Here is a 21,077-nt window from a genome sequence, read left to right on the forward strand (position 1 = left end):
CTGTGGCCCCAGTCCTATAACTTAATGTATTGAGGTCTTTTTCCAGTGCATTACCTGTAGAGTACTTCATCCTCTTTAATGGCTGCTTAGTAGTTCACTGGGTAAGTGTGCCACAGCTTGTCTACCCTACTATTTGGTAGTCACCCACATCAGTACTAGTAGTTCTGTCATTATATGTGCTGTTGCATTAAATTTCCTTGTTGCCTGCATCTGAGCATGTTTGAGTATTTCTCTAGGATAGGTTCTAGGAGTAGACAGTGTTCTTTTTGTTCGGTCTCTTTGGCTAGGGAGATGGAACAGGGTTGCTTCTAGGGCAGCAGGTTGGATTTGGCAGTTTCATTGGTTTAGGGATTATTTCATTTGATGACTCCCCCCTCCCATCTCTTTCAGACTTTGCAGGAAAAAAAAGTAATTCCGTGTCCTCCATTCTACGAGTCAGATCATCCTGTCAGAGGTAAAGATGTTTTCCAAATGAGCTGACCTAATGAGATACTGGCTCTATTACATAGACATTCCAGGTCAAATGACATACCTATGTACTTGTGCAGGGGAGTGTTGGTACCTGTCCCACGAATAATGTCACTATTCAGTCAGCTAATTAAACCGGTGTAGGGGTTACCCTCTGGAGACACCTGTGTCTTGTGGAGAATGGCATGAAATGCATCCCGACCTTATTAAAATTTTTCAGAGTTTGCTCTGATTAAAATCCAGCAGGGAAAAAAAAATCTACCACTTTGAATGTATTTGGGCTTCTTGTGTCTGAATTGTATTTAGTCACTGAAACCTGAAATTTCATTAAGTGTTAGTAATTCGATTTTTTACCCATAATATGTTAAATTTCATAGCATGAAGTGGCTGTTTCAAACATGAGATGCTTTTTGCCATCTCTCTTGCTATCATTTGATTTCTTGCTGACTGGGGTGTGTGTGTCTTTCAGTTCTGGATGTGCTGTGGATTGGTACATATGTCTTCACAATAGTGTATGCTGCTGCAGATGGGACCTTGGAAACATCTCCAGATGTAGTGATGGCTCTGCTTCCGGTATGCACACTCAAGAGCGTCTTTGTCTTCTGGGAGTTTGAGATGGGAGCTCTCATGACTTTAGAGGCTTGAGTTTCGGGTTTCTTGGCTTCTTGGCAGTGATGGTGCAGATACAGGTGAAAGATTTGTGCCCAGGGACTAAAACTATGATGTCCACTTATGGCACCTGCAGATATTTAGTTAGGGGTAAGAAAAATGATAAAGCTTGCTTTTACTTAAGCCATGAACTGTAAATCTTGGTTAATCTGATAGAGAAATTTTAGAAAAGAGAATATGTTGATTTAAAAAATTCAAGTATTTCTTGAAAATATCCAGTGGGCCAGGCCCTGCTTTAAAGCTGAAAATACAGAGGTGATCAAAACAAAGTCCTTGCTTTTATAGATCTTGTGATTAATGATTGACAGTAAGTACAGGGTCAAGGAGGGACAAGGTGATGGAGAAAAGAAGGTAGTGTAAGGGATGGGTGGCGATGAGGGTACCATTGTCTATGGGGTGGTCAGCAAGGGCCTCTCTGAGGCGGGGCCATGTGAGCAGAGAATCAAATGAAGAGGAGTGAGTCCTTTTGAAGATAAAGGAAGAACATTGATAATAATAAGATCAGTAAAGTGTTGCTGAGTACTTAGTATGCTAATCTGTATGTTTGTGTATAGATTTGAGTGAATTTTCTTGTCCAATTTAAATGGTTTTATCTTTTGAGATTCCAAACTTGGTAGGATTCAAGAAAAAGAATTGCACTTGAGATTTTTTTATTCTCACACTGTTCATTGTAGAAAAAAGAAGAAAAGCACCCAGAGGTATTCGTGAACTTTATGGAGCCCTGTTACGGCAGCTGTACAGAGAGACAGCATCATTACTACCTCAGTTACATCGAGGAGTGGTGAGCAGAAGGGTCACTGATGTCACCGATAGGCCATACCTCAGGCACACTGTTCCCTGGCCATTTTTTCTGTGGGGGAGAAAGGTTAAGGCTGAGAGGCCCTAAACGTATTTTCAGCTGCTGCTTGATAATGTCTGTGACCACTGCTTCTGTTCCTCCCATCTTGAGTTATTTAGATTTAATATATACTATGAAAAATCCAGGGGCTGGGGTTGTGGCTCAGTGGTAGAGCGCTTGCCTCGCATGTGTGAGACCTTGGGTTCAATCCTCAGCACCACATAAAAATAAATAAACAAAATAAGATATTTTTTAAAAAAGAAAAATCCAGTTTTCTCAATAGCCCCAGTGATGACGTATGAGGATATTCATCTTTGAGGAACATATAAGTTTCTCTCTGAGCAAAGTTTCCTTTGAAAGAAAGGTTGCATAAAGCACCCATTCCTTCATTAAGGTTTTTCTACTTTTAGGGGCTGTGTTGTGAAATCTGAGTTGATTTTATTCTGTATTCCTTTGTTTTCACCCAGGTAGACAGCAGGTAGATTCTTCAGAATTTCACCCCATAAACCAAAAAACTCAGCTCTATACTGAGAACTTTCCCACCTTTCTTTAGCAAGATAGGAAACCCTGCCCTCTCCTTGACTTGTGGAAGGAAGCTTCACAGATGTTAGTGTAGACCCAGATTGGCTTAGAGTTGTCGATGTGCTTGAACTTAATGGTCTTCTGGTTTTATTCTTAAGGGATTTAGTGCTGGCAGCATCTGCTGCTTCCACAGAAGTTAGTATCCTTGCACGACAGAGTGATCAGGTAAATTTCTTTTTTTTTGTCACTTTTCTGTTGTGTGATACATTTCTGAGAAGGATTTTGGAGGGAATTAACTATATGGTTAAGATTGAGATGAGGTCACAGCCCTCTTAATGGGTGAGAGCAAAGCCTAGATGACAGGTGCCTTAGGTACGATGGCTTGGATATTGCATTGGAGAGATGTGGGTGTCAGATGCAATAGTTCCTTCAGTGTGTTTAAAAAAAAAAGGCCCTCTGTTCTCTTAGATCCATGCACAGCCTGTGGAAGCATACTAGTAAACAGCCTCCAACCAAAGTGTACCTGGATATGTGGAGAATTCCTGCCTTGCTTCATTTGTTGTCTTTTTTCCTTTCACTTAAACCTGCTGCTTCTATAAATTATATAATTATTAGTTTTAACTATAATAATCAACTGTGGAGGAGAAACATGCAGATGATATCAAATTGTGATTCTTCAGAAATGCAGGTGTTTCTGAATTTACAGTGGGACTATATTGCAGTAAACTTTCTGTAAGCTGAAACCCACAAGTCAAAAGTGCATGGACTCTACCTCACCTACAGAACATCAGAGCTGGCAGCGCAGTATAGTGTCAGTTGTTTGTGCTGGAGACTGGCTGGCTGGAGCTGCAGCCTACTGCTGCTGCCCATAGCATGAGTATTCTAATGACTTACCTAAGTGTGATGCAAGGTACCTTGGAAAACATTCATGATAGTTTTATTCACAGGGCAGGGACTTCATACACCAGAAACAGAGAAATTAATCTTGAAAATAAATGCTCACTTCCTGAACTCTTCATGGTTTTGAGACTGTTTCCCCAGATTTCAGAGTTCCCTGTCAACACATGAAGCTAAATTATGGGAGGTCTTCTTCTTTATTATCTAAGTGATATTGGGGGAAACAGTGCAAAGCTCTAACCCATGTAGACTTTCTTTTCCCTCTAGATCAATTGGGAATCTTGGCTGCTGGAGGATTCAAGTCGGGCTGAACTGCCTGTGACTGACAAGAGCGATGACTCCTTGCCCATGGGAGTTGCCATAGATTATACCAACCAAGTGGAGGTCAACATCAGTAAGTGTCACTGTGCTTGGTGCAGAAATGATCTCCTTACTAGTAATGGTTATTGTCAAAAAGCCAGGTGAGGGGCTGGGGATGTGGCTCAAGCGGTAGCGCGCTCGCCTGGCATGCGTGCGGCCCGGGTTCGATCCTGAGCACCACGTACAAACAAAGATGTTGTGTCCGCCGAAAAAAAAAAAAACTAAAAAAATAAATAAATAAATTCTCTCTCTCTCTCTCTCTCTCTCTCTTTAAAAAAAAAAAAAAAAGCCAGGTGATCTACTCTGCTGGGCATTTTTAACTTCTTGTAGCATATTTCTACCCTAAGAGTGATGGGGGGTACCTTGTGACAGCACTAAAACTAATTTGAATGAGTTCTCATTGATGAGACCAGTGGTAGGCACTGTGTTTGTGTCCGCGTACTTTTAGAGTCTGCTTGAAGTATATAACATTCAGATTTCATAGCTTGGTTTCCTTGCCCATCGAAGTTCCCTAGTGACCTCCCGAGGGAGTGACGTCCTATTCCAGGACTTCACATTACTGCTGGGTTAAAGCAAAGATGAGAAAACAGACTTGACATCTAAGGCTTCTACTTTGGGCTTGGGTGTGTGCCCTAAAGGTGTTTTCTCCCCCACAGGAGCTCAAGAGCACTGTAGTCAGTAAAATGTGAAAGTGTAAAGAGGAGTCTTTGTTCACTGGTGCTTTAGTTTAGAGAGCTGTCCCTCTTGGACACCATTAAGTTCCTTGTCCTTTCCTTGATCATGCTAATCCTTTAGTCTGATTAGCTCACTTACTCCGATTCTCTTGAAATATCCATTGGCAATGTACATATGTAGCCTTTAACTGTGAAGGACTATACAGTAGTTTGACCTAGCTTTCTGTATCCTGCTGTGTGTTTTCCAAAGAGTCTACTCTGTCATTTTCTGTTAAACCCGGCACTTCCTAGAGCCCCCTGTCTTGGTCAGGGAAATGCTGAACCTACCTCCTGAACTCTGAGACTCATAAAGGAAAGAGCCTTGGAGAGCACAGGGTTACCGGAGCAGCCTGCAGGGCCCAGTGGGAGGATGGTGACTTGATAGTGACAGGAACACTTGTTAAATAGCTGGTACCTGAAAGGTGTTCAGATCTGCATCTGTTGATGCACATGGGCTTTTGAAAGGAATCCCCTCTGGCCGCTTCCCACTTTCTGTGCAGGGCAATCTTTCTCTTCCGGCCCACACCCTCAAATTGACTTGGCTCTTTTATCACCTTTGTTTTCTTTTCAGATGATGAAAAGACTCTTCCTCCTGCTCCAGTTCTCATGTTACTTTCAACAGATGGTGTGCTTTGTCCATTTTATATGATCAATCAAAATCCTGGGGTTAGGTCCCTTATCAAGACTCCGGAGCGGCTTTCATTAGAAGGAGAGCGACAGCCCAAGTCTTCAGGTACTTGCCTCTGCTTGCTCTAGTGGAAGGGGATCCACCTGGGTGAGCACGGGAGCACTCTCAGGATGAGGACAGCCAAGGGATGCCTGTGGTAGTTCTCGCCTTTGCCCGTCTGTCTTGGTCAGGCTTGTGCTGATCTCTTCCTCAAACGTATACCCATGTCCTTGCCTTCCTTCACCCCTAGACTCATTTGCTAACCATTACTTTAGAGAAAGCGGAAGGTCAGCCACATTGTTCTTGTCAGGTTATTTACTCTGTTTTAAGATCCATGTTCTAAGGATGTGTCTAACCAGGGAATTTGATTAAATTGATGTTTACACATTCATAGTGAAAGATTTGAGTAACTATTAACAGTATCATGTTCGTTGACGAAGAGTGGCACCGTGAAAAACCACCATAGGCTATGTGATCCCTTTTCTTTTGTTGGGGGGCTGGTACTGAGGATTGAACTCAGGGACACTGAGTCACATCCCCAGCCCTATTTTGTATTTTATTTAGAGACAGAATCTCACTGAGATGCTTAGGGCCTTGCTGAGTTGCCGAGGCTGGCGTTGAACTCATGATATGTGATCCTTTTTTATGAGAAAAAATAAATACATAGAAAAAAAAACACTTGAGATAGATAATGACTCTAATGCTGCTAGGTGGTAAGAAGGTGGGAATTTTATTTTCTTTTGTTTTATTTTAGTTTTTTTCCTTCTCTTTGAAAATATTACTGAAGTGACACGTATTGGAGAAAAATGAGCAAATTCATAAAAATCAATTTTATTGATTTTTAAAATTTAGTTCATTTGATTATTTAATTATTTTGGCATGTAACTGTGATAAGATTTTTTTTCTTCTAGTATGGCTAAAAAAGTCCATAGTGTAAGCAGGTTCATATCTAAGAAAAACTCTTTTGACCAGTTAGATTGAATAAAGTTGACAATTTGGTGGGTATAATTTCTTGCTCCTTAGTGCTGAGTGAGTTTTACATCATTAATAGAGCCACTGGGCCCTGCCTACTGCGGTGCTGCCCCAGGTAGTATGCCAGGTGGCCAGCATAGACGGAGCCAGTGTTGGAAAGTTCCGTTATCTTTAGTGGGTGTGCTCTTTGAGTAGTGTCTCCCCCGTAAGTTATGAGTGCCATGAATTGCTGCACTTGAAGTCTGGTTTGTGACAAGCAGGACAGCCTGTTGAGTCTACAGCCTGTGGGGCAGTTGTTTCTTCTTTGCTGCTAGCCCATCAAATGCCTGAGCAATCAGAGGTTGGTTTTACTGTTGGCGTCTCCTAGAGGGCCTCCTTTCTTATCTTACAGCTGGTGCAGAAGTAATAGTCATGCTCAGAAGCGTGGACAAGAACCCCTGAAGGGGTAGAAAGTCTGTCCCTGCAGTTTGCCAGGTGGAGATAAGGACTAGGTCAGTTTAGAAAACATTAATGGTTCTGCTTCTGTGCTGCTACTCCAGGATGGTATTGGAAGAGCAGTAGTAGCAGGGTGACGGTTTCCAAATGTACAATTCTGTTTTCAGTGGGAAAATGCCTGTGATGTCCTTAGGGGCTGGCATGTGTTTTTTGAGTTAGTCTATCTGATAGTGGAAGTGACTGGCATCTCTGTGTTTAAAGACGCTAGCTGTTACTGATTCTGTATGTGTTATGTTAAAGAAGTGTTTGTAGAGCAGATTTGTTGCATGATTGTATTTTCATAGAAGTGACAATCTACTTGAGTCTTTGTTTTCAGACAATGTTATTTGCACCCTTGTATCCTACGTATTTCATTGCTTTAGACTGTGTTTCCCATGAAGATTTACTGTCTTCTTAGCCAGTATGGAAGGACCAAGGCTTATTAATGTAATTAATACTAGAAGGAAAAAAATCTTATTAATTAATAAATAGGAAGTATATTGATAAAAAATATCCTTTTTATTTAATTAGTCATTTCAAGAATTTATGTGTTTCTTATAGAAAGTTTTGAAAATAAAACAAAAATTTTTTTATAATTTTATTTTTGTGGTATTTGGGATTGAACCCCTCGTACATGCTCTGCTACTGAGCTATATCCCTAGTCAAGCAAGACCACTTTTAAGCCTATCTTTTGTTTTCCAGTGTTTTTCTGAAAGCATGTTTCTTTGACTTGTGAGAAAGGATGTATACATCCTTGGAGAATTGGCTTTCAGTTTGAGTCCTAAGTATTGTCTAGATCCTTAGGCTTCGTGGTTTGTGATTGCTGCTGGGCTCATTGGCACATGCCTATAATCCTAGTGACTTGGGAGGCTGAGGCAGGAGGATTGCAAGCAAAGCCAGCCTCAGCAACTTAGCAAGGCTCTACGCACCTTAGAGAAACCCTGTTGCAAAATAAAGAATAAAAAAAGGGCTGGGAATGCGGCTCATTGGTTAAGCATTGCTGGGCTCAATCCCTGGTACCGAAAAAACAAAAGGGTTCAGTATTCATTGGCTCCTTTTCACTATTTGGTTTGTTTGTATCTTTTTCATTCTTTAGATTATTTTTATAGGTTTTATTCTTAGAAGAGGGTTATTTGGTCAATTATTTTGTGTTTTTTGAGACATTCTGCCAGAATATTTTCTAAAAACCATGCTAAATTATTTATCTACTGAATATAAAATGTTTCGTGTTCATTTCACCCATCTAGTCAGGGAGGATCATACATATTTAAATTTTAATAGTTTAGAGGACAATAAAATTGTCCCCTAACTTAAGTTTATAGTTCTTTGGTTAAAAGGAATGAATGTGGGGCTGGGGGTTGTGGCTCAGTGGTAGAGCGCTCGCCTAGCATGCATGGGGCACTGGGTTCAGTCCTCAGCACCACATAAAAATAAAGATACTGTGTCCACCTAAAATTAAAAAAAAAAAAAGAATGAATGCATTTTCTTTTTGTGAATTATTTTATTTTTATTAGAGCCTTGACATTTTTTATTTTATTGTAATTTAATTTTATTGTTTGGTGGGATTAGGGATTGAACCCAGGTGTCATGCTTACTAGGCAAGTACTGCATCTCTCACTGAGCTAGAGTCTTGAAATTTTTTTTTTTAATCTCAATTTTTTTTTAATGCAAAACATTTTGTTTGACTTTTGCTAGAAATTTTTTAGTTCATGTACTATTTATTTTATCATTTCTAAGTATTTAACATTTTTGTGTTATATTTTTTATCAAGTTGGTAGACTCTCAGAGACCTCACATGTCAGCTCACTCGTTGCCCCCTTTGGGATATATGTACAGAGGTGCTTTTGTATCAGTTTTTAGTTCATCTGGAATTGCTTTAGTGAATATTTTGAGGTAGTAATTTAAATTAGATTTTTCCTGGTTGTTAGTAGGTGGTGCAGAATGGCTCACTTGTCCCTTTTTCTACTGCCATAGGGACACTGAGAAGTGTGTGTTTTCTGTATTATCCTATGGGGTCTCCATGAGGTCCAATTAGCCAGTCTAACATCTTTCCCTGTTTCCTTGTTCCTTCAGAGCTTCACAGCTCCCCTTCTGTTAGGGAACACCTGCCATGGAAAGTCCAACACTACCTTTTTTGGTGTTTTTGCCTTCTTGAACTAGGATCACTGCACAAACCCTTCTTCACTTGCTTTCTGTTGTGTGGACCTTAGTGTTAGAGTGTTAACTTTATCCTCCCCTTTCTCCTTGATTCTCATTGCAGGAAGTACTCCCACCACCCCAACCTCCTCTCAAGCTCCGCAAAAGCTTGACGCCTCTGCAGCACCAGCCCCTGCCTCCCTTCCGTCTGTGCTGCCTGCCACTCCCATCGCCACCTTCCCTGTGCCTTCTGCTGGGGCTGCCCCTGCCGTATTCTCCTTCGGTTCTTCATCCTTGAAATCCTCTGCTTCTGTCTCTGGGGAGCCCCCTCCATATCCCAGTGGCTCTGACAATCCCAAAACAGCCCTGGGCTCTGGCACCTCTACCTTCTCTTTTGCTCCTCCTTCCAAAGCCTCTGTGGTTCCCACCCCTGCAGCATCGCCTATGGCCCCGTCTGCTGCTTCCTACTCCTTCGGATCATCGGGTTTTAAGCCTGCCCTGGAAAGCACACCAGTGCCAAGTGTGTCTGCCCCAAGCATGGGAATGAAACCCTCCTTCCCGCCTTCAGCCTCTGCGGTCAAGGTCAACCTTAGTGAAAAGTAAGTCACTTTTAAAGTTTGAGTCTTCTGTGCAGTTGGTAGAAATGGTGCGTGTCATCTGCTGGAAGTAGAGCCTGTGCAAGTAAAGTTACAGAGCTTTTTTCTGAAGTGATACTTGCAAATAGTTAAAATTCAGCCAGCGCAAAGGTTTACATTTCATCAGTGGACAGTCCTGAGGGTTCTTAGGTGGCATTTTATTTTTTTGACTATTAGAGATTTACATTTAAATACTTGTTTTGCTTTTTCAGAGTAGGAATTCCTTATTTTAATTAAGGAAGATAATCCAGAGTATACATCTTGGGAAGGAAATGAGTCCCTCCTAGTCTTTTTTCCTCTTCATGTCCATCCTGAACTCAGCAGTTTTCTCAGTTGAAAAACACAGCCACCATAGTGACCTGGTGCAGCTGTGGATATGTGAGGTGACTTTCCTGCCTGGCGGTACCCTGTGACTTCTCATTGCTGTTGGAAGACCATCTGAACTCTTTAGCATGGTGTTCAGTTTCTTCCAGATCTAGGCCCTACCCATGCGCTCATATCTTATTTATTTACTTCTTCATTGTCTTCATCTGCTTATTTCTTTCTCCCCACTAAATCTTACACTTCTTGAGGAAAGCCCTTCCTTATATCTTTTTTTTTTTGATACAGGCTCTTGCTATGTTCTTTAGGCTGGTCTTGAACTCGTGGGCTCAGGTGATCCTGCCTCAGCCTCCTGAGCACTGGGACCTCAGGCATGTGTTCCACGCTCAGCTCCCTTTTCTTACGATCCTGAGTGTCCGTACTACCAGATTTTTGCCCTTCTTGCCTATGTTGTCCCTTGTTGCAAGGGTGGTGCTGTTGCCATATTGTCACTGTTAATATCCAGTTGGCTCACAGTCACTGCATTCTAACCACTGCACAGTGCTCCATCTTGCTGGCTGCACTGTAGTTGTTGGATTGGTCATCTAATGATGGATACTTAGATATTTACACTTTATTCACAAGGTGGGATGGACTTTCCATAAGACCGTAGGCATTCCAAAGATGGCAACCTGTTTTCCTTTTTCTCTCTCTAGGGGAGGCGATCACCCCAGAATGAGCTGCTGTAATTGGGTTCCACCCTGATTTTCACTCAGCTTATTAGACTAGAAAATAATCATTTCATGTTGTCTCATCTTCACAGTAAATACTGCATTGATGCTTTAGTTGAATAGTTTATTCCTAAGTAAGCAGATGGTAAATGTTTCCTGTTTTCACTTTCATGAGTGCAGCCAAGTATTTGTTTCCTGGAGGCAGTGTGGTGTGGATAGTAAGTTTTTCTTTGGGTGCCTGCCATGTTCAAGGCCCTGGGTTCAATCCCCAGCACTGCCAAAAGAGTTTTTCTTTGGTGGTATTGTTTATCCTCTGTGTGAAAGAACCTTCTAGAAAACCCTTTTGATGCAGTTACACTGCCATTTTTAGGTTTACCACAGTGGCCACCTCTGCTGCTGTCAGTAGCTCTCCAAGTGCACCCTCGATGATGCCGTTCTCTCCTGCCTCCAAGCCAGCTGCTTCTGGACCGCTCAGCCACCCCATGCCTCTCTCAGTGTCATCCAACTCCATGTCTCTGAAGTCCTCAGTCTCTTCCTCACCATCAGGTATGGTTTGAAGTCAACAGGTTTAGACCTCAGTCCTTCCTTTGCACATTGACAATTTTCAGTGTATTAAGAATCTATACTAACATAGTTGGACAAGATTATTTTTTTCTTGTTTCCTGTGTCTCACACTAATGTGCTGTGATGTTTTGGGTCCGGGGGTTGTACCGGGGATTGAACTCAGGGACACTCTACCACTGAGCCACATCCCCAGCCCTATTTTGTATTTTATTTAGAAATACAGTCTCACAGAGTTGCTTAGCACCTTGCTTTTTTTTTTTTAAGAGAGAGAGAGAGAGAATTTTAACATTTATTTTTTTTTTTTTTAGTTTTCGGCGGGCACAACATCTTTGTATGTGGTGCTGAGGATCGAACCCAGGCCGCACGCATGCCAGGCGAGCGTGCTACCGCTTGAGCCACATCCCCAGCCCAGCACCTTGCTTTTGCTGAGGCTGGCTTTGAACTTGCCATCCACTTGTTGTTAGCCTCTGGAGTTGCTGGGATTATAGGCGTGCATGCACCGGGCCCGGCTTGTGCACTTTTTGCACTCTGAATTGGGAGATTTGCAGTGGCTTTAGTGCTGTCAGGCTTCTCTCTGACATTTGTCATGGAGAGTTGAAAAGGTGTCTTGATGTTGGGCATTTCTCTTCACGTGCAGCCTGCCATATGCAATGGACAGGTACGGAGCAGTTCTTTCACATGCACAGGAGAGAAAGAGCCACAGTTGAGTGCCTCCTATGTCTAGTGCCATACAGCAAGCACGTGAATTAATTAAAGAAAATTAATGGGGATGATTATAGACAAGTTAAGTTGCAGTATATTATGAAACCCCATGGGCAAATGAACCTAGCCTGTCTTTTTTTTTCTTTTCAAACATATAGAGGTTGCAAAAATTTATAAATTTTTTTTCTGGAACATTTCAGAATTAATTTTAGACAAATACTTAAGTGTGTATCTCTCAAAAACAAGGACACACTTAATGTATTATTAGACTTGGGAAATTTAACAACAATCTAATCTAAACTCATTCACATTTCTAGAGTTGTTCCAATAACGTTCTTCATGGCTTTTTTTTTCCTCCTCTAATCCAGGAGCAACTAGAGATCACACACTGCATTTAGTCTCACTTAATCTCAATAGTTCTTAAGCCTTTTTTTTTTTTTTCCCCTTGGTCTTTTGTCACCATTACTTAATTCTTTTTTTCCCAAGTGGTACTGGGATGAACCCAGGTAACCAGGGGCACTTTATCACTGAGCTACATCCGCCTCCATTTCCTTGTGATTACAGGTGTGCTCCACTGTACCTGACTGGTGTTTAATTTTTAAAGATTGAGGGGTCTAGATTATTGGATCTCAGTGCCAGTTGTACACTAAATTTACTGGGAGACCCACTTCCTAGCATTGTAATCAGACTCTGGGATGAGGCTTTGGTATGAATTTTTGGTGTGTTTGCTTTTTAAAAGTGCCCCCGGTGACTGTAATATGCAACAGAGTAAGAATATTCTAGAAGCTTCTAAAAGGGGCCTGAATACTGTGAGTTCTTACAAGGTGATGGGATTCTTGTTCTAGTCTAATGAGTAAACTTCAATTTAAACTTGGATCCCTAGTTCCCAGAGCTGCATCTCAGGGTTCTGTGAGGAGTGAGAGTGGGCCAGAGGGTCCTTCATGTGGCTGCACATACTTCCTGTGAGATGCACTGCAGCTGTGACTGACTGCTGAGTGGTTTACATAGGCCTAGGGTGTGGCTCAGTGGTAGAGCACTTGTACAGCCTGCAGGAGGCTCTGGGATCTATCCTCAGCGCTGAAAAAAAGTTTTTACTTTGAGAATTTTTTGTTGTTGTTGTTTTAATCTTGAACATTTACTTAGTTATATATCACGTCCTGTGTTTGAGATCACAGTAATCTTTTACAACAAAAATTAACCTTTTCTTTTTTTTTAAAGAGAGAGAGAGACAGAGAATTTTTTTAATATTTATTTTTTTTTATTTTTCGCTGGACAGAACATCTTTGTATGTGGTGCTGAGGATCGAACCCAGGCCGCACGCGTGCCATGCGAGTGCGCTACCGCTTGAGCCACATCCCCAGCCCCCAAAATTAATCTTTTGAACCCAACTTTAAATGAGCTGAAGTGTAGTCTACTTTATAGCCATTCTAACATGGAGTAAGGTGGGAGGCAGAGCCTTATCTCAGGTAAAGTGGGGCTCTTCACAAATAACACAGTATAGCATTCATCTAAAACATGAATCAAAGAAAGGCTAAGAGAGTTTTTAATTTTCTTTTTGTCACACTCAGAATTTTAACATCTATTTTATTATTACCTTGAAGCAGAGGAAGTCATCATTCTTTAATAAAGATTGTGAGAGTGGAGCCAGGGACAGTGCATTTGTTACTTACTTAGGATTGGGGAAAGGAGTGGTTGAGAAGTAATGGGAAAATGAATACTGTTTGTTGTGACTGATTTATGGTAACAGGGCGACCTGCTCAGAGCAGTCCAGGTCCAGTGCTCTCAATGGTGCAGAAGTCACCCAGGATCACCCCTCCAGTGGCAAAGTCAGGCTCTCCTCAGGTATGTGTAATTCAGTGTACAATACTGAATTTAGTTTATGGTCTCAAGCATGCATGCTAACAAAATGGGTTTTCATATTTTAGAATTCAGATTTTGGAAATAGTAATTAGGATTATATGGTGATCCAAGATCATCATATGATTTGTAATGTTTACTCATAAAAGCTATTTTTCTACTTACCTAATATTGATAAATAAATCAATAGAATAAAATTAACATAATATGTGTATAGATGAGTAAATTGTCACTAACTGAATATACCTTGGTAACTAGCACCCAGATTTACAAACCAGAGCCTTACCAGGACCCTAGAATTCTTCTTCACGTGTCTCCTTCTAGTCACTACCCTTGCCAAAGGGTCCCCACCCTCCTGATTTCTAACAGCATAGTCAAGTTCATCCTGTTTGTGCCTTCCATCATGTGGAATCACATGGCGTGCCTTCTTGTAGCTGGTGGTTTTGCTCAACAGATGTCTGTGGGAGTTATCCATATCATGTTGCTGTGTGGAATTCATTGTGTGACTATATTGGAGGGGGCTGAGTGGAATTCCACTCTTCATTTTTCAGCTAACACTACCGTGAGTAGTGTTGCTACGACATTTTAACTGTGGTCCTCCAGTGAACACATGATCTTTCTGTTGGGCCCACACCTAGGCATGCACATGTTCTTCTTCTGGTATTTTTCTTCTATTTTTGATATATTTTCTAGTTTTAATTTGTATTTCCCTGATGTCCAGCAAAATTGAGCTTTATTTACTATGATTATTGGCCATTTAGGCAGTTTTTTTTTCCCCCAGTACCCCTTCATGTCTTTAGCCTATTTTCTATTGGACAGTGTCTTTTTCTTAATGTGTCTGTTGTAGTGGGGTGTTCAGGGGATTGAACTCGGGACCTAGGGCAGGCTAAGCATGTGTTCCAACCCTAAGCTGTCCCCCTAGCCTCTTACTGATTTTTTTAAGAGTGAGTTGGAGAGAAACACATACGTACACACAAAATTCAAATACAGTACTGTCTGAATTGCCTGTTCACTCATAGTTTCTTTTGATGAATGCAAGGTCTTAACTTTTAGTACAGTTGAGTATATCAATTACTTTCTTTTATAATCTGTGTTTTGTGTGTCTTGTTTTAGAAGTCATTTCCTATTCCAGTGTCAGAAAGATATTTTCCTGTTTTTTAAAAAGCTGTATTATTTTACTTATCACATTTCAATCTGTAGTCATCATTCCAGTTTATTTTAATGACTTTAACATAAAGAGGATTACCTGTTCCACCCCTGATTTGAATTCCCCATGATTAGGAATCCTGTTTTCTCTTCTGTCTCCTGCACACACGTCCACACAGGGCACAAGGCAAGTGTCCTGTTCACAGTTCTAGCCTGTGGCACGATGCCTGACACATGACTTGTTAAAAACGTGCGCGTACGCACACACATTAGCTATTCTAATAACTAAAACTGCTCCAGTGTTAATTGTTGTATGTAGCAAATGATTGAAAAGGCACCTCACATGTTAACATCTATAATGCAGAGCTCTTGTGTCCCATCTCTCCAAGAATCTCTTTTTTTTCCTTGTGTTCCCAATCTGTAAGTGGCACTAACAGATCAGGACTTAGCACAAGCCCCGGACCCAGAAGTATCCCGATTCCTTGCGTTTCTCCCTCAAACCCAGATTAGTAGGAGTTCTTGTCAGCTGTCTACTGTGTCATATGTCATGAGCACTCAGCTCTCTCCTAGCATCTTATGTCATGCCATTGCCATCTCTTATCTGGTTGGCCTCTTGACGGCTCTCCCTCTTGGCTCCTACTGCTCACTGTCATCCCTATTCTACAGCAGCAAGAGGGATCTTTTAAATCCTAGATTTAAGTAGTCATTTAAACTCCCCTAAAATACCAGTAATGGCTTCCTAGCACATCTGGAGTTGAATCCAGACTTCCTAAGTGTGGCCTTGAATGACATGCCTTGTGTGTCTCCCTGACCCAGTGCCCTGCCTGACAACATAAAGCCCTTGTTTACTTTGTTGTTTACTTGATGTGCCAAGCTCTTTGTGCGTGTTCTTCTCATTCCCCAGGAGGTGCTTCCCCTGGATTGCCCCTGGCCTTCTGCCTCACTTCTTGCCTCAGTTCAGACAGCAGCCTCCGGGGAGGGCTTTCTTGGTCATCTCATTTGTCGTAGGACCCTGATCCCCTTTTATTGTCTTCATGTTTTCCTCTTTATTCATCAGTTGAATTTATCTGTGGTGTTTACTTTTTTTTTAATCCATCTTGTCCAAGAGGAGGTAAGTTCCATGAGAGTAGGGCCTTGTCTGTCATGCTCATCTGTCTCCACTGTCCAGAAGGTGCCCTATACAAAGAAGGGACCTGGTAAATACAGTCCAGAAGAACCTATGGCGGATGAAGTATTTACCATATAAGTGCCATTCCCGTGGTGGGCACTGATACAGTTGCTTCTAGGAGCTATAACAGAGAATCCATTTTTAATCCTTTTGTCTTCCATTTTAGGCGAAATCCCTTCCGCCTCCTGTCACAGAAAAACAGGGACATCAGTGGAAGGATTCAGATCCTGTGATGGCTGGAATTGGGGAGGAGGTAACTTTGAGGATTTTTCCCAGGAGTAGCTCTGATACTGAGACTGGAATGGCCTTGAGCACCTGCATGGCTGTTTATTCTAGCATTGTACCCTGACCAGTCCCAGGTGTCCCACTCGTGTCACACGTGAGTGCATCAGCAGTGTGGTTACTCCACACCACTCAGGCAGAGTCTTTTTCCTTGTTGTGACATCTGCAGATCGCTCACTTCCAGAAGGAGTTGGAGGAGCTGAAAGCCCGGACTTCCAAAGCCTGTTTCCAGGTAGGCACTCCAGAAGAGATGAAGATGCTGCGAACAGAGTCAGACGACTTACACACCTTCCTTTTGGAGATTAAAGAGACCACAGAGGTTTGTGTGTATGGATATTTCTCCCGAGTCGAGTTTTTAGAAATTGTCTTAGTGTTCCATGATGTTTATGTGCTGAGCAGTTTACCCGGAAATGCCTAAATTCACATCTTAACCATCTGGACGTTATAACAGATTGCCTGACTTTGGAAAGTTAATCTAGCCACCCTATGTTTCCATTTTCTTATCTGTGAAATGGGATGATAATAATAGCATTCTGTAATAGTTTGTTACAGTTCATTTAGATGTATTTGAAAACTGAGTATCTTTTCTAGTGTCAGGCAAAACAGATATTTTAGAACTTACAGCATAGATGATGTGTCCATTGCTCGTAGTGAGCAGAGTTGTTGTTACCTTGGTTGCTGCTCACCCTGTGTAGACACTGTCCTGACACGTCCCTGGACTGCCTTGCTGAGCCCTCAGCCTTCCATGTAGTACATGCCGGTATCCTCTCCACTTTGCAAGTCAGGAAACAGAGGCTTAGAAAGATAAAGTTATTTTTTGAAAGTTCCCAGGTAACAGTGCTAGGGTTCCATTTTGGACTGTCTGTCTTGAGTCCTGGTCTTAAATAAGGTACCAGGAAGAGAGCTCTCCATGGTGTCAGCAGCGACATCTTCCAGTAGTAGGAGTGTGTGTACTATCGGTATTTTCCTTGCTTTCTATTTTTCTTATTATTAGAATATGGACTTTTTCTGATAAGGACAAAAAATTAAAAAAGAATATTAATATCTTTCTTTCCAAGCAATAAAATGTTTATTACGTTATTGTTAAATATATTCATGTGTTCATGTTAAATGTTTGAGAAACTCCACCTTTCTTGATCCAAGCAGAGAGGTTTTATTTCTTATCAATATTTTGTTCTTGACCTTTTCTAGTCTCTTCATGGAGACATAAGTACCTTGAAAACAACTTTGCTTGAGGGCTTTGCCGGTGTTGAAGAAGCCAGAGAACAGAATGGTAGAAATCGGGATTCTGGGTACCTCCATCTACTGTACAAGAGGCCGCTGGATCCCAGGAGTGAAGCTCAGCTTCAGGTGGGGGAAGCTACTTATACTTCTTGAAGGTTTAAGACTCAACTCCTGTTACCATCACTGCCTTTTTTTAGGTGTAACATTGGATGATGTCCCCTTATGAAGCTGCGATTTTCTGCTAATAACTTCCAACACTTTCCACAAACTTTCTTACCTGTGGCAAAGAAAATGGCATATGTTTTCACTTTAATTTTTTTTTTTTAGTATTTATTTTTTAGGTGTAGATGGACACAACACAATGCCTTTATTTTTATATGGTGCTGAGGATCGAACCTAGGTCCCGCTTGTGGTAGGCGAGCGCTCTACCGCTGAGCCACAATCCCAGCCCTCACTTTAATTTTTAAAAATTTTATTTTAAAAAAAGAGATTTTTGTTTAAGACAGAATCTCACTAAGTTGCTGTGACTGGCTTTGAACTTGTTCTCCTGTCTCTGCCTCTCAAGTCACTGGGATTACAGGTGTGCGCCATTGCACCTGGCTCAAAAATAGAATTCTTGATGGATCCTTAACCTTAGCGTTGGAAGAGAGCATTGTGTGGAAACAGATATTTGTAAACCAACTCAGGAATACTAATTGTTCACATGGCAGATATTTTTCAGAGGCAGGTAATCTGCTAGGTGTTTAATACTCTTTCTAGTCTTTGTAACCAGCTGCTTTGCAAGGTAGGAGTGGTCGATCCCCCACACAGAAGAAGAAATTGGGCTTCCTGGGTTAGGAGCGGGTGTTGTCCATGTGGTGTTGGCTGATGGGAGTGGAACCAGCACTGTACGCTCCATCTTCTGTGCCTCTTTCCTCTGTGCCATACTACAGCACAGTTGCTTTTCCCACTCATTCTTAATCTTTATTTCTGCTTTAGTTAATTGGATTTTGTTTTCCATCTCTCAAATTTACCCAGAATGGCCTTAATGTGAGGGTCATCTTCCCCCTCCTCAAGTTTGCCTCAGACCCCGCAGTGGGTGTGCAGGCAGCCCTGGTCTCCCAGCTCAGGAGTGGGGTGTGTGTTGAAGAGTTCCTTCTGCTTCAGAGAACTCAAGCTTACAGATAACTCCTCCTGTCATCCCTGCCCTGCCTCTGCTAATGAGAGCAGTTATCACTTCTCCCAGGAGAGCTGAGGAGTCCCTGCTGTGGCTGTTCCGTCCCATGGCGAGGAGGGAGCACTGATGGTTCACCTACGATTTCCAAAGTATAGGCCCTTGCTGTGCCCTGCTTGCCGGCTCCACCAATTGCCTTTTGCATCCCAGGCTTTTTAGCCAAGCTAAAAGGAAGGCATAGCTTCAGATACACTTCACTCATTTGTAAAGGAAGAATTTTTTTTTTTTTTTATGGTGCCAAGTAGATAATAGAGCAGGTAGCATATATTGAGTGCTACTATATACAGAGCAAAGATGAGGAAACTTGAGATGCTGAAACTCCCCAGGTTTCATCCCTCATAGATACTGGTCCTTGATCTTGGGCAGTCTGACTCTGAGCCTGAGCTTTTGGCCACTCCTCCCTCTACAATGTACAGTTCCTGCAGCTGGGTATATGACAGCAAGAAAGGCGAACATGAAAATTTAAAGTGGGCTATGTTGCTGTGGGACCACAAGTGAGAGGGCACATAAGCCACTCCAAGAAAATGTTTATGATAGGACTTAAAAAGAGAAGAGGGGCTGGGGATGTGGCTCAAGTGGTAGTGTGCTCGCCTGGCATGCGCGGAGTGCTGGGTTTGATTCTCAGCACATAAAAATAAAATAAAGATGTTTTGTGCATCGAAAACTAAAAAATAAATATTTTTTAAAAAAAAGAGAGAGAGAAGAGCTGCGTTTTGCTGGTCAGCCCAATTGAGAGCTTCAGCTGCTGCAGAGGTGGGATCATATCTAAAGTGGCCAAAGAGATTCCTGCCGTCTAGTGTGAGCTGAAATTTACACTTGCCATTAAGGCTACTACTATGCCCTTCAGTCTGCTTTATTCTTTTAAATGATATTTTCTGTTTTTTTAGTTGGGATGCACACTCTTATTTAAGAGTAATCATGAAAATACATTTTGATGTGATCAGACCTTTGACCAGATAGGAAGTGCTTTTTTCAGTACTAGGCACATTTGTAAATATACTTAATTGAAATATTTCACCTTTATTTTTATGTTCTAAGAATCAAGTTGCATAGCCATGAAGGTTACTAGTGGTCCAAAATTCAAAGAAAGTTATTACAGGGCTAAAATAAGTTAAATTGGTGAAGATTTTAATAATGATAAATTTAGTTTCTCGTGCTAATAGTCTCCTTTGTTTTTGAAAAGTAAGTCTTTCTCAACTGGTGAGATGACTTATGTTCTACGCTATGAATAGATAGATTCAGAATTATTTTCAGCAGTGTTTTGTTGGATAATTTTGTCTATATTACAGTTAATTTCATGGGTGGGAGAGCAAAAACTAAATGGATGTACTGTCTGAGTACCAGAGTGCAGTGGAAAATTCCCAGACCATGTTGAGATCCCTTTCTAGGATCTGAAAAATTAGAATGAAGCAAGAACATTTCTTCCCTTGGGGCCTTAAACACACACACCCTTTCTCTTTCCCTTTTTTTTATACTTCTTCTGTGTCACACTGTTAAGGAAGTTGATTTTCTGTTTTGCATTTTAATTATAATGTTTCAGTGGTTTTATTACTATTATGTTTTCCTTATTCATTATGTTCTCAATATAGAAATATTTTAAAATTTCTTGGACTATTTTGATATATCTCCCCCCCAGGATACCAGAAAAAATTAATCATTTGCCTTGTAATTTTTTTCTTGTAGGAAATTCGGCGCCTTCATCAGTACGTCAAGTTTGCTGTCCAGGATGTGAATGATGTTCTAGACTTGGAGTGGGATCGTCATCTGGAACAAAAGAAAAAACAAAAGTGAGTGAGGTCTCTCATACTCCAGAGTTGTAGTAAGCGTTGTTTTAGAAATGCTGTTAGGGCATGTGCACGAACCTTTTGGACCTTTGCTCTTTTTGACATGGTCATTGCACTTCTAAAAATTTTGTGGATAGATATAATAAATTGTGGTTATAGCAACTACATTAAAGAATTTATATTGCAGTATAATTATAGTGAAAACTTGGATTCAACTTAATTATCCAAATGTAAAGGAATACCCCAATAAATGTGGTCACAGAACACTGTGTAAACCATTATATATCATGTTTTCAAAGAAATTATGTTAAATGTAGTTTTTTTGTTTTTGTTTTTGTTTGGATTGGTGTTTGGTACTATGGATTGAACCCAGGGATGCTTGACCACAGCCCTTTTTATTTTTTGAGACGGTTTTTGCTTAGTTGCTTAGGGCCTCGTTAAGTTGCTAAGGCTATCCTGGCCAGTTATTTTATTTTATTTTTTTTTGGTGGGGGGAGTGGTATCTGGGATTGAACTCAGGGGCACTCAACCATTGAGCCACATCTCCAGCCCTATTTTGTATTATATTTAGAGACAGGGTCTCTTTGAGTTGCTTAGCACCTTGATGTTGCTGAGGCTGGCTTTAAATTTGTGATCCTCCTGCCTCAGCCTCCCGAACTGCTGGGATTATAGGCAGGTACCACCTCGCCCAGCTGCAAATGTGTTTTTAATATGATAAGGAAAACATGAAATAAAGCATCCTGGAGGTACAAACA

The 21,077-nt window shown here is 41.3% G+C and overlaps 1 protein-coding gene across 4 annotated transcripts in view; it reads left to right on the forward strand.

The window, feature by feature from the left end:
- Positions 1-21,077, forward strand: part of Nup214 (nucleoporin 214) — an 88,421-nt gene that overhangs the window by 6,891 nt on the left and 60,453 nt on the right. For all 4 annotated transcript variants that reach the window (XM_027942761.2, XM_027942768.2, XM_027942777.2 and 1 more), the window contains exons 6-18: positions 391-454; positions 938-1,041; positions 1,812-1,918; positions 2,656-2,722; positions 3,662-3,788; positions 5,039-5,200; positions 8,841-9,315; positions 10,753-10,928; positions 13,396-13,490; positions 15,986-16,072; positions 16,271-16,420; positions 17,293-17,451; positions 20,222-20,325. In XM_027942761.2, the coding sequence (XP_027798562.2) occupies positions 391-454; positions 938-1,041; positions 1,812-1,918; positions 2,656-2,722; positions 3,662-3,788; positions 5,039-5,200; positions 8,841-9,315; positions 10,753-10,928; positions 13,396-13,490; positions 15,986-16,072; positions 16,271-16,420; positions 17,293-17,451; positions 20,222-20,325 (1,877 nt within the window). The remainder of the gene's footprint in view (positions 1-390; positions 455-937; positions 1,042-1,811; positions 1,919-2,655; positions 2,723-3,661; positions 3,789-5,038; positions 5,201-8,840; positions 9,316-10,752; positions 10,929-13,395; positions 13,491-15,985; positions 16,073-16,270; positions 16,421-17,292; positions 17,452-20,221; positions 20,326-21,077) is intronic.

This window comes from Marmota flaviventris, chromosome 13, assembly GCF_047511675.1.
Source record: "Marmota flaviventris isolate mMarFla1 chromosome 13, mMarFla1.hap1, whole genome shotgun sequence".
Classification (NCBI taxonomy): Eukaryota; Metazoa; Chordata; class Mammalia; order Rodentia; family Sciuridae; genus Marmota; species Marmota flaviventris.